General features: G+C 40.2%; 1 protein-coding gene across 1 annotated transcript in view; it reads left to right on the forward strand.

Annotated features, from left to right (window-relative positions):
- The window catches only part of rel (v-rel avian reticuloendotheliosis viral oncogene homolog), a 19504-nt gene extending 13324 nt beyond the window's left edge, over positions 1-6180 (forward strand). The window contains exons 6-11 of the mRNA XM_080036505.1: positions 225-365; positions 2380-2484; positions 2719-2937; positions 3065-3130; positions 3269-3340; positions 3939-6180. Coding sequence (XP_079892631.1) covers positions 225-365; positions 2380-2484; positions 2719-2937; positions 3065-3130; positions 3269-3340; positions 3939-4849 — 1514 coding nt within the window. The 3' untranslated portion in view covers positions 4850-6180. The remainder of the gene's footprint in view (positions 1-224; positions 366-2379; positions 2485-2718; positions 2938-3064; positions 3131-3268; positions 3341-3938) is intronic.
- The last annotated feature ends 6750 nt before the right edge of the window (positions 6181-12930 follow it).

The raw sequence follows: 12930 nt of genomic DNA on the forward strand, positions 1-12930 counted from the left end.
TCTTGAGAAGTAAACCATTTTTACTCCATCATGCAAGATACAGCTTAGAACCGTAAATAACAGTTTAACCAATATAATGTATGTATTGCATTGAGACATGTTTAAAGTTTATCATACGTGAAAAGAGACTTTGCATTTTGAAAGTATTTGCTCTCACCTGGCTGTGTTACTGACCCCCATGTATTTTTGTGTGTTTGTTTGTGTGTTTGTGTTTGTGACCTCAGTGCCCCGCGAGCAGCTGCTGCAGACAGAGGAGTATGACCTGAACGTGGTGCGCCTGTGTATCCAGGTTTACCTGCAGGACGAGAACGGACACTACACCCGCCTGCTCAACCCCATAGTCACCAACCCCATCTACGACAACAGTGAGTGGCTACTGAGCTCTGCCTAGCTACGCTGACGTAATGTTAAGGCATTTACCGGCCATGAGAACATTGTGTCATTGCCATGTAACTGTGCATTTACGGGAATACATGCTGCCTTAGGGTATAAGGTGTGTCAACTTCAAGGTTAAAGCTGATTTTCAAGTGACGCTGATGATCACATCACACTAAATATAGCGACAAATATTTGATGCTAATATTCATGTCATTGCCAGACCTTTACCTAGAAGTTTTTTGATTGTGTTCAATTGAGGAGAGTCACTGCAGGTCAATAGGGCAAATAAAAAATGTACTTGGAGATATCCGTCATGAAACTATCTTTTTGAGAAATCTTTGAATAAATATGCAAATGTGGCAATATCTTACTTGTTATGTGTCCATTTGCATCTCTTTTAAAACCATGTGGGATAAAGCCAGAGTTCAAATCTGTATTTCATATTAGTATTCTATTTCTTTACACTGATATTAATGTGACTTTGCAAGAATTGAGATGTTACACAACTGGCTGCATGTGTACAGTCCATACAGTATGCACCTGCAGCTGTGCAGTCTGTGCAGTGTGCACACATGTGCTGTTGCGAGACCTGTGTGTACGTGTGTCCACTAAGGGTGTATTCACACATGCCGTGTTTAGTTCGGTTGAAACGAACTCAGGTGCACTTCCACCTTTGGTGCGCATCTTTCAGACATGTGTGAATACAGCAATCGCACTCGGGGGCGGACCAAACAAACGATCCGAGACCAAGCTGAAGAGGTGGTCTCGATGCGGTTCCATACGCACTCTGCTGCAGTTCGTTTGTGGTGTGAATTTGTCCGGACTCGATCCGACCCAATTGCAGGAAGCACTGTGCCTTTTCTTTTTTAATAAATCACCGTCAGCTTCACATTATGGGAAAGTGTTGCCGTTGTTGGGAAGATTAGTTGTGGTTTGACCGGGAGCCCGAGCAAATATATTACATTTGATAGACAGGACGTGTAAACATGCTGATGTGTTCAGCGATCAGATGAAGGAGAGGGGAGCGTCTCCCGCACAGTGCCAACAGGTTCACGCTGCGCATTGTATGAAGTGCGTGTTTTTATTTTGCTTCCCATGTTACGGGACCGTCAATACTATCCCCGTGTCAGTTTGGAGCAGAGCTGCGCCGAACTCACACAAAGCTGACACACGGCTATATCAGCTGTGTGTCAGCATGAGCCTATTTCCTCGCGAGCCGTGCGTCCAGCAGCAAAAATACAGTACATATTATGTTTCACATCGTAGGCTACAAGCCACATCATTGACACAGGCCTACATATTATAACCATATGAAACAACAATAATTTTATGTTTTTTTATTTTATTTATAGGCTAGATGTAGGCCTATTTATTTATTATTTTTAACCCTATATCGTATCAGTTATATATTTCGCAGTTTTCACTTCGTGCTTCCTGCTTCTCTCCACCCCAGAATGTCTGTCCAATGAATGAATGACCTCAGATCACGTGTGGTTTTGCTTCGTAATGCTGGTTCACTTGCAAAAGGGGCAATATGAAAGTGACCACACCAAAAGAAAAAAATCTAAACTCTATTTGGTCTGGACCAAAGCAAGTGAACTAGCGGACCTTCCCAGTGTGAATACACCCTAACACTGTATCAAGTGTTGCACTTAAGTGAACTAGTTCAGTGTTCCTCACACACATTAAGAAAGAGGAAGTTCTCTAAACACACTAACCCTCAAACAACACCGTTGCCATGGAGCACTTCCTCTTCTGAGTGTGACATGTGACTGGTGAAGCTTCAACTGTGAACTAAATGAGGTCCTTTTCTAAACTGAGGCACTTTAGAACCAGTTACTCTGAGCCACATAACAGTACATCAACTACTGTAGATGGCAAATCCTGACATAATCATTCTTGGGAAAGTAAATGTTGTTGTACTTGTATTATGCATTGCAGTCTGACTTGTATGTGTTTTTGCATGTGTTGCATATTAACAGCTTATGTGTGCTTCCTCAGGGGCCCCGAACACAGCCGAGCTGAGGATCTGTCGGGTCAACAAGAACAGTGGCAGTGTGAAGGGAGGGGATGAGATCTTCTTACTGTGTGACAAAGTACAGAAAGGTACGTACTGTCAAGGCCTTTATGCAATGACATGATCAGCATTTTATTATTTCACAGTTTTTTTACAGTAAATGGAACGCTTTTCATCTAGCTTGCATTTATTTTCTCCATTGATTTCCATTCAATCCACGTATCCATTCATCCATTTTACTTTGCATAGCCATAGTGTCCACCTGTTTACACCTTCATTCAGTTGTCCAATCATATCGTCCCATCCACCTCCTTTTCCTCCAGATGACATTGAGGTGCGCTTTTTCTCCAACGATGGCTGGGAGGCCAAAGGCTCCTTCTCCCAGGCCGATGTTCATCGTCAGGTAGCCATTGTCTTCAAGACTCCCTCCTACTACAACACCTCCATCGTGGAGTCAGTCACCGTGCACATGCAGCTGCGCCGACCGTCCGATCAGGAAGTCAGTGAAGCCATGGATTTCAGATATCTGCCCGACGACAAAGGTGAGATAGTGATCACATTCTTTCTGTTATTGGTCAAATAAAAAAAAACTGTCGCCATTCGCCTGTGTCGGATGGTTGCCCCGGTTAAGTTCAGGTGTTATATTTGACCATTTTGCGTTTGCTATAGATCCCTACGGCTACAACGAGAAGAAGCGCAGAAGAGAGAGCTTGATGAGGATATCACAATTGTCAAGTAAGATACAGTACTATGTTGCTGTAAATACGATACAACTCATCTGATATGATTCAACATGTGTGTTGTATGAGCATGTCCTTTGTATGTCAGTAGTCACGAGTCTTTTGTAACAAAGTTGTTGTTTTCTCTGCACAGGTGGTCCTTTTGCTGGTCTGATGAACAGGCCAAAGGCGGTGCCACAGAGTACCATGGGTCACATGCGGAAAGGTAACTGGTTATTCTTGGTTCCCCTCAAATAGCAACAATTAGATGTTAAAGGTCACCTATTATGCAAAGTACACCTTTTCATTGTTTTTCAATGTTACTATGGGTCCCCAGTGTGCCTAGAGACTTAGAAATATGAAAAAATTCTCCACCTCCACCTTTCTGAAAACCCTGAAAACCTGTGTTCAAAAACACACAGTCAGATTTCTCTCCCCTTATTAAGTCACAAGGGGAGAAGCCACGCCCCCTCATTAACAACATAACTCAGCACCACCGCCCCCAGATACCCCTATATCAAACTGGCAGTAAGATTGAAACCAACAATTAGATTCAGGACCAAACAGTATAGACTGGGCTTTTTGGAAGGCGAGGCTTATAGAGACGGAGCGTTTCAGAGAGAGGCTGAAAAGAGGAGATTCAGCAATGGAGAACTATAAGGGATTTTTTGGACACTTCACCATGAAAACAGCGTCTAGTAGAAACCCAAACTACTATTTTGAACCTGAAAAGGAGCACGATATGTCACCTTTAAGCCAAATACAACATTTCCATCCAAATCAATGGTATGTTATCACACTAAAAGTCACTATATTTCTTCCAGATCCCAACAACATGTACCTGAGGCAACAGCTTACACCTGTGATGCCAAACCAAGCGCTATTCAACCAGACCTACCAACCAGGCCTGAAGAATGTCATCATGGCACCGCAGGGACCTAACGTAGCAGGCAGCCATCCATGGGTGAATCCTAACCCAGCACTCTCAATGGACACAGTCACTATAAACCCATCCGCTCCCATGAATAGTAGCAGGCAACAGCAGACAAGTCGCGCACCTGGTTTCCACAACCGAATGGAGCACAACCCCTTTGGGAGGAACGACCTCCCTCAACTGTCACAGACGGACTTGCAGTTCTTGGATCCAGTCCCCCAGGCCCTCGGAATGAGCCAGTCAGATTCACAGGCGATCTACCACCTTCAGCACCAAAGAGAGGAGCTGGCTTCTCCAGCCAGGCCCCAGAACCATCTAGGCAACCCCAACCAGGGTATCCAGACTGTCTGGCCCAACTTCACCGGCTCTCCCCAATCCAATCCAATCCAGAATACCTTCAACGGGTCAGTTCCTGGAGTCGGAGGAGGCATGTCACAGGTGCCCTCCTTCCCCCTCCTAGATGAAATGGAAGATGAAGAGTTTCTGAAGGGCCTGGTGGGAGCAGGAGGCTCTCAGAGTGTGTTCCAGCTCAAGCAGGAGCCCCAGGTGACGGAGACCCACTCGTCTCTCATGCAATCCCCAAGGGAAAGCCATGGAAACACTTACACCAACCTGCTTCCTCGCCCTATGAGCAACGGCACCAACATGGATCCAATGAGGCAAGACCATAGTGCCAACACCCAGCCTCGTAAAAATCTGCAAAATCTGCAAAATCCTTACTCAAACAGCAACAGCATGCCCGCTGAAGGCCCCTATACAAATCTGGAAGACTGGCTCAAAGCAAGTCGGCAAAGCAACTGAAAGGAGTGACTCGTTTGGTATCACGTAATACAGAGGCAGCTTCAAGAGATACCTTTGGCTCGTTTAGCCGTGCAAAGTCAGACATTTAGTTTGGTCTTTTCTGGCCTGATAAGTCTTAACAGGCATTTGTTTGGGTTATTACATCAGTGGGCATGAGAGAATAAAAAAATATGGAGACACATCACGAGTCAAAGGCATTGTTTCTAGGCAGTTCGACAGATTTCTTTTTACTGATTGACCAAATGTGTTGTTTGGTTGCCGGCATTGATCTTTACCTCCCATTATTAAGTTGGAAAGACAACTTTCTAATCGTATCTGTTTTCCTGGTAAATCTGGGACAGAAAGTAGACCATGCAGTTTCAGAAACCTGACATAGTATCAAGAAGAACTTGTTCAAAGACCCACTTTACAATTGTTTTTTTGGTGCACTTCTGTACAGGTTCTAACCCAATATTGTTCACCAAACATTGAATGAATTATCAATCATCATAACCAAAAATGAGGTTGTAATGATGACTTCATCAAACAACATGCCAATGGTTTTTGCATAACCAAAGTTAGATTTCCGAAAAAGTGAATGTACTATTTTCTTTCATTTTCTTTCTCAGGTGAAGTTTGATTCACTGTGAAAAAAATACTGTATATTATTCTATGTTTTGTTTAAGTTGTTTCATCTTGAACATAATGGGGTTAAATGGATGTAAGGGATTTTCAAAATACAGCGAGAAGAAATGTGCTTATTTTTATGGTCATACTTTTTATGCTTTGTAAAGGATTCTTACATATACTGTTTTATTGATTTTCATATCGGTGTATTTGCTGTTTAGTGCACTCTGTACATACGTTAGCCATAGTTGAGAGTGAAAGCAGTAACCATGCTGAAACGCTCAAGCACTGGCAAGGTACTGAAATTTCCATTGAGGAAGTGGGAGGAAGCACATTTGGTGTTATCTTTCCTTTGTAATGACTATGTCATACCAGTGATCGTGTGTTATGCAGAGTTCTCATAGCCCGTCTACCACATTTGTGTTTTAAATACAAATGTCCATTTTGTGTTTTTGTTCATGTTTCCTTCTTTCAGCTGAGGATCTATCCAGTAGCTTCTAAGAGCATCTCGCTCGAAGACACAAGGCTAATAATGAACTAACAAAACTGTATTGTGTGAGTCTCAAATCTGTGACCTTGCCACAGCCTTATTTTCACATGTTTTTTTACTTGTATGCCTTCCAGAAGCCTTTTGGTTTTAAATGAAATGAAATGTTTCACTATTTTGTAAGATTTGCTATTTTTGGAATTTTCTATTGAATCAATTCTTAATAAACGGAGTCTGTCTCAGTCCACATATGTTTTCCTTTAATTACCAACTGTATCATTTATCTCTCACACTCTATTCATGGTCGTCTACACATGCAAGCAACAATTATGGTTATAAAGCATGAAAACTGGCCTTAATGTATAAGAATGAGTTTAACCAAAACATAATTCATGTATAACTTGTCCTAATACTGCTATACATTATACATAGTACAATACAAAACATAAAACAATACAGCAATTACTTAAGTGTTGACTCATTTCCAAATATATATTGTAACACACAAGTAGAAAGAATATGTTCTGATTATAATGGCAACTTAAATTTGTCCATATTGGCACACTTATTAGAATGAATGGGTAACAATGTTAAGTTTTAGTGTTGTCCTGTCCTGACCAGAGTGTCAAAACTGCCACCTGCCATCAAAAAGGTACTCTCCCTAACTTTGTAAAACTCAAGTGTGCCAAAATCCCCAGATTTCCTCTTATTTTATATTTAAACACAGCCATGACCTTTCTAAAGTGTACTTGATTCCAACAACAAAGTTCTGAGTAGACTTGAGCCACATGACTTAGCACTTTCAGTTTGAGCCACACAGCTTGTCCACACCATTCTTTCTTTCCTTTCGCCATGCAATCGGTCGTGGTCAAAACAGTGTCTTGTGAACCACGCAAAACAACATGAAAAATCCTAACTAAACCAGACTGAGCAGTGAAAGCGATACAATCTGGCTTTGGCGGCATGATGGAAACCTTTTGCTTTCATGTCCATGCTCTGATATGAAAGTGTTTGTTGCTTTGAACATTTAAATAATTCAATTACTTTTTACTGTTTAGACCTAGGCCCACACCCCCTGAAGGATTCACTTTTATAAGACTTGATTTGCAGCACAAAATAGAAGAAAGCATTGTGATTGACGGTCATTAAAACAAGATCGATATTTGAAAAAATCTTAAAGGAGCAGCCTTGACCGGTCCATTAGCATTCAGGATTTACTGGGCAAATGTGATTAAACATTTGGGGAAATATCCTTATCAAGATTTATATGAGAAGATGGATACTTTTATATCTGTATGGTAAATCTACTTTAAGTGTAAAGCCAGCAGCCGGTTAGCCAACTTAGCTAGTTAGTTACTGTCCCAGACCAAGGAATGTAGTATGGCACATAGCCTACCCCCTTGCAATGGATAATACGCGTTCAGTTTTTTCTAAAATGTAAATGGCTATCACGTTGCTTTTTAAAATATATTGCATTGATTCACTTTCTTGACGAAAGTTTTATTAAAATAGTGATACCAAACCTGTCAGTCTAACATGAGGCTACAGCAAGGAGTGGGTAACGCTAAGTGTGCGGGAAATACACTTTACAGAGCACACTGGAGCTTTTCTTTTATAGGCCTACTGCTATTCTTTATTATGGTCAGGTTTCTGTGCAGAATATGGTAAAAATCAGGATTCAGAAGTCACCAGTTGCACAATAAAGGAAATGTGATGGACTATTAACAACACATCTGTTAAGAAATATCAGTTGAGTAAGTGGATACAGCGTGTGGCCCAAACCCTTTTTTTGAATATCTGTGTTGCTTATAACAAGCCTTTCTCTTATCTGCTTTAAGGTTCAAAGCCTGCTCAACAATCATTATATGAATCATACAATAATAATAATAATAATAATAATAATAATAATAATAATAATAATAATAATAATAATAATAATAATAATAATAATAATAATAATAATAATAATAATAATAATAATAATAATAATAATACATTTTATTTATAATGCACTTTATATTCAAGAATCTCAAAGTGCTTCAGAGAAAAAAACTATTAAAAGGGGAACCTCATATCATGTCTTGTAGCTTACGTCAAGTCAATATATTGTACTTCCTTCCTTGTTATATTACTCAACATTATTGTATACAAATTGTGGTTAACATCAGAATGAAATAAATGCAGATACCTTTTATCAAAATTCACTTCTCAAAAAGATTTTGTGCAGATATGGACATTACAGCTCTCTACAGATTACCCTAGTTCCTCTTTTGTGGCGTCTTAATGCAACACACAGCCATTGAAATCCACTTCCTCGTCTTTGCTTTGCACACAATGAAGTGCAATCAATGTAATAGCGATTGTTACCCCGAGATTGATGTAATCTGGTGGCAAGAATGTGAGAAATATGTTATGATAGCTAGGGATGACCCAAACAAATCCTATAAAATAGTTACAGAATTTCTATCTTAAGTCTTTAGTCAAAGAGCTGCAGCTTGAGGGTAATTCAGTGTCTTGCTCAGGAGCACTTCCACAGGGCAGACGCTTGATGAGACGGGGGTGAAATGTCACATTCACAGATTAAAATGTGGTTTGCCATAGTTTAATTAAGACGGATTTCTCAAAGCATATTTGGACATTTCTCTGTTATACAAAACAAAGAAGCTTTTATTAATCAATTACATTTCTAAGAATTTACACATTTACGCTATAGCAAAAAGATCACTAGTGATGTCAGCCACCCCAACAACAGTCTGTTTACCCTGCTGCCTTCAGGGAGACGCTACCGTCTGCTGAGGGCCAACACAGAGAGGATGAGGAGGAGTTTCTTTCCCCAGGCCATCAGACTGTTAAACCAGACTGACTATGTCACTAAGCCCACCAACCAATCTCACCCAATATTTTTTATAATCTTTATATAGTTGAATGACAGCCGGACTGGTTTACAAGAAGAATTGCCCTCTGCAATATTGTATTTGACAAATAAATAAATCTATCTATAATCTATCTATCCAGCCGCCCTATGGCTGTAGGCCAGGGGTGCCCACACTTTTTCAGCTTGTGAGCTACTTTTAAAATGACCAAGTCAAGAAGATCTACCTACTATAAAAATGGAAAACATATATTTATTTAAACTTATATTGATCATTCTTTATATGTACAATATAAGTTGGTGTACCTTGCATAACTGCATGAATCCATATTGCCATTAGGCCCTGGGGCTGAGAGGTTGCGTAGGCTCCCTGAGTGGCTGTCTGACAACACAAAATGTGCAATATTTCTTTTGATTAATAAGCAAATCATTTTAAGGTAATACAGTATTTCTCATGGGAATTTGGGAGACTGTGGTGAGGACTCAGGACCTTCTAGGGGTCAAAGATTTGAACCTTTTAAAGTAAAATGTATCAATCTGGTGCATTTTGAGAAGAAAACAAATGCTAAATCAGCTGTGTCCTATGTGAGCTATTTAGTCAGTTTTCTGGAATAATTTGGAGACACAGAATAACCAAAAAGGCAGAAAGAAAAAATTTACAGGTTTAAAAAATCTCTCTGTGAAGTCCTAGTTTTTTTTTCTAATACAGTATAGCTCAATAAGCCCCTGATCTTGGTAGCCACAAACAATGTAATTTAAAAAATAACAAAAATGTACTTGCGCATGATAGGCCACTGATCTCTGTATGTCCCCCCCCCTACAAAGGTTAGGGGCCTATAATGAGCCAGTCATCTACCCACAATCACAATGCCTCTACCGGTGGATCGCGATCGACGTAATGGGCACCCCTGCTGTAGGCCTACCGTGCTGAATGCTTATGTCAGCTACCATTTCTACAATAACAGTGCTAATATTAGATATTTCAGACTGGAACAAAGTGGTGGACTGACATATACTGTATAGGCATCTCTACAGCCGTGCTTTTATATTGGATGATAAAAAAAATCCATGTGTGCGTTAAGGCAGCACGTTTCCCCCCCATGGCTCAATGATCACAGCCTTGGCATAACTTTCATCAATCTTTCTCACAGACATTACTGTCATTTTGAGGTGATGACACTGAAGAAACACCAAAACACTTTTTTTGTCAGGAAAAGTCTCAACAGTAAATGTGTTGTTACAGTTTGATTCCAATCTTGTTTCTTATAAAATTCTGATTTAACATCAAATAGGTACGTAGCCGGTAAACAGTATGTCCCTAAGCGTCATTACCAAGGAATCCAGGATGTGCTACATTGGAGACACTTGTTTTCTCTTGTGTGAGGAGAGACTGAGGTGAAATGCTCTGTGTAGCTTCCTTCCTGTCTCATTGTAAGGAACCACAGTGAACCCTGATTTTAACTCAGTACACAGGATATTGTCAACAACAAACCGCTTACAGGCTTTTGGTTTCTGTTCACTGCTCCCAATTCATCTGCAATCAATTGGACTTTCAATTTAGTCCAAAATGTTGTCATATTTTTTCTTCTCAACCGGAAACCTTAAATGAACATAGCCTCAACCGGTGGTCATGAATGTAGAATCATAATAATATAGAAAAATTAACAGCTGCATTAGTTTGTTTGCATGATGGTTCCGTATGGGTGAAGTATTCCTTTAAGGTGAGGAGCCTTACCCAAGAGTTTACTTATTAAGAGTTAAAGCTTTGGTGCGTAACTTATTTTCCCCCAATAAGGACTGAGTTATTACAACAACACTGTCGGCGCATCTCCATGAGGTAAGCCTTCGTGGACCGTGCATTCCTTCTGCTGTACGTCAAGTTTTTTTCTTAGCAGTAGAACAACAACTGAAGCATTTCTTGGGTTCTTCTTAGGCATTATAAGGGGGCGACACCAGTTTGTAAACGCTGCCATAATGAGAAATACAGAGGGAGTTTTATGGGGCTGATAGGCTTAATCAACTTTGTGTCAACTCGTTTGGCAATAGCTTGAATTTAACCGACATTCATTTATATGAAAAAGTTACACACTATAACTTTAATAAACAATTAAGAAGAGGTTAGGCTAGCACTGGTCTGTGTAATGAAACAAGGTATTGCAACATCAAATCCCATTTATGTGGTAAATAATATGAAGACAAACTGTCCTCACTGAGACAACCATGAAGTCATTATTTCACAATAACATGTTTCAGGACTTGAGATCAACTGCACGATATCACAATAGAGACACTGCATAGAGTGTTTGTGGGTGAACACGCGTGTGCTGTGTATTGCATACAGTATGTTTGCGTAGCCTCCTTTGCTTCTCTGTGCACACATAGTGAAAGTTTGTCCATGGTCTGTGTTTGGCACAGTGTGTCTCTTTCAGTATTTCCTAACCATGGCCTGGAAAAGGCAAGGCAGACCTGTTTAGCCACCTACTTCCAGTAATGACCCTCCTCTCTGCTGCTCTGTCTCCTCCCCCTTCCTCTGAAGCTGCTAAAACACACTCTCACTATACAAGTGTTGTTGCTGACAACACGGGCATCCGCTCACACGTGAATGAACGCGCCATTATCTCATCAACTCAGGCTTTGAGGGTTTACTATTGGTTGTCATTGATGCTTCCGAACAGCAGTGCACTGGCAGCAGGGGTTTATGCAACACTGATACATGAAAGTTAGATTTGAATGGTATCTATCCACGTGCATTTTGTTTCATATTGTGCTACATGTTTTTATGGACGATAACATTGCTGGTGATTTATCTGACGTTATCACATCAATTTACTGTGATGTGCGTTGTATTGTTTATTTAACATTCAATTCAAAAACAATCTGATTATCTGAGGCTAGTTAAATTATAGTCTGCTAAATTATAATTATAGTCTGCTAAATTATAGTCTGCTAAATTATAATATAATATAATACAGTATGTTCTGTTTTCATCACATGTGAAATCCTCCTACAGTAACTCACCTTCCTTGTGGGAACAAAACAAGCTCCCTGTTCATTTGGTCAATCAGTTTCTAAAAGTCTAATATCTGTTCTCTTTCTGAATCAGCTCAGGCGCTTAACACCCAAACAATGTCATCACCACATATAGAGTCATCTTTTCCACCTGTATGATCACTGAGTCAAAAAGCTCTCTATGAAAATATGGAGAGCAGTTATTAACATCCCATTCTCTGAGAGCAATTTCCCCGATCCTACAATTTGCAAACTTCCTGCAGCACAGTTTAATTACAGGTGCCGTACCTTATGTGTAGCTAGAAAGACTCCCTGTGCCAGACCTAACTCATGTTTCAGAGCAGGGGAAAATCCCACCCAGCTTTTTTGCTGTGACTGTTTGACCAGAACAGGGTCTACCTGTGTGTGCTGTAGAGTGGTGTCACGTGGCTCCATTGTTTTAACTGATCTCACTTGAAAGGTGAGGGAGTCAAGTAGTGGGTTACCATACTGTTATTTTGTGTATGCTTATGTGGCAAGTAGCAGAAGTGCAATGACATACAGTGCCCTACAAAGCTTTTTTTTGTTTTTATGTAACCATAGGTGTGTATATATTTTGTGGTTAATGATTTCTGTTTTACTCAGTGAAATTATTATGTCATGTATGAATGTATAATATACACCAGAGAGTTAAAAACCAAACCACAGTACAACAGACTGACTAGCTTTTAGCAACCTGGAGTAGAAATCAGAAGAAGCCTTGGCAAAAGCTATACTTCACTGACTCTTCCACAATATCTTTCCCATTTAATCCTCCATTTTGATCTTCAAACGTATTGGTTATTGAGTTTGTTTTACCACACACAGAAGGCTAATGCTGTTGTAAATGAGAAAAAAAGTAACCCCACATTAAGAGGTTGGGTTAAAAGCTAATCAGCCTAGCTTAGATGCAAATTGTCAAAACAAGGGTATAAAGTTAAAGCGATAGTGCGTAACTTCTGTCGCTCCCTTGAGGAATTCTGAGTTATTACAACAACACTGTCTATATGAGGAAAGCCTTTGGTGATGGCCATTGCTTGTACTTCCAGGTTTTTTCTTAGCAGTGGGGGGGGGCGGACGACACCAGTT

This window comes from Ammodytes marinus (genome assembly GCF_949987685.1).
Source record: "Ammodytes marinus genome assembly, chromosome: 11".
Taxonomy (NCBI): Eukaryota; Metazoa; Chordata; class Actinopteri; order Uranoscopiformes; family Ammodytidae; genus Ammodytes; species Ammodytes marinus.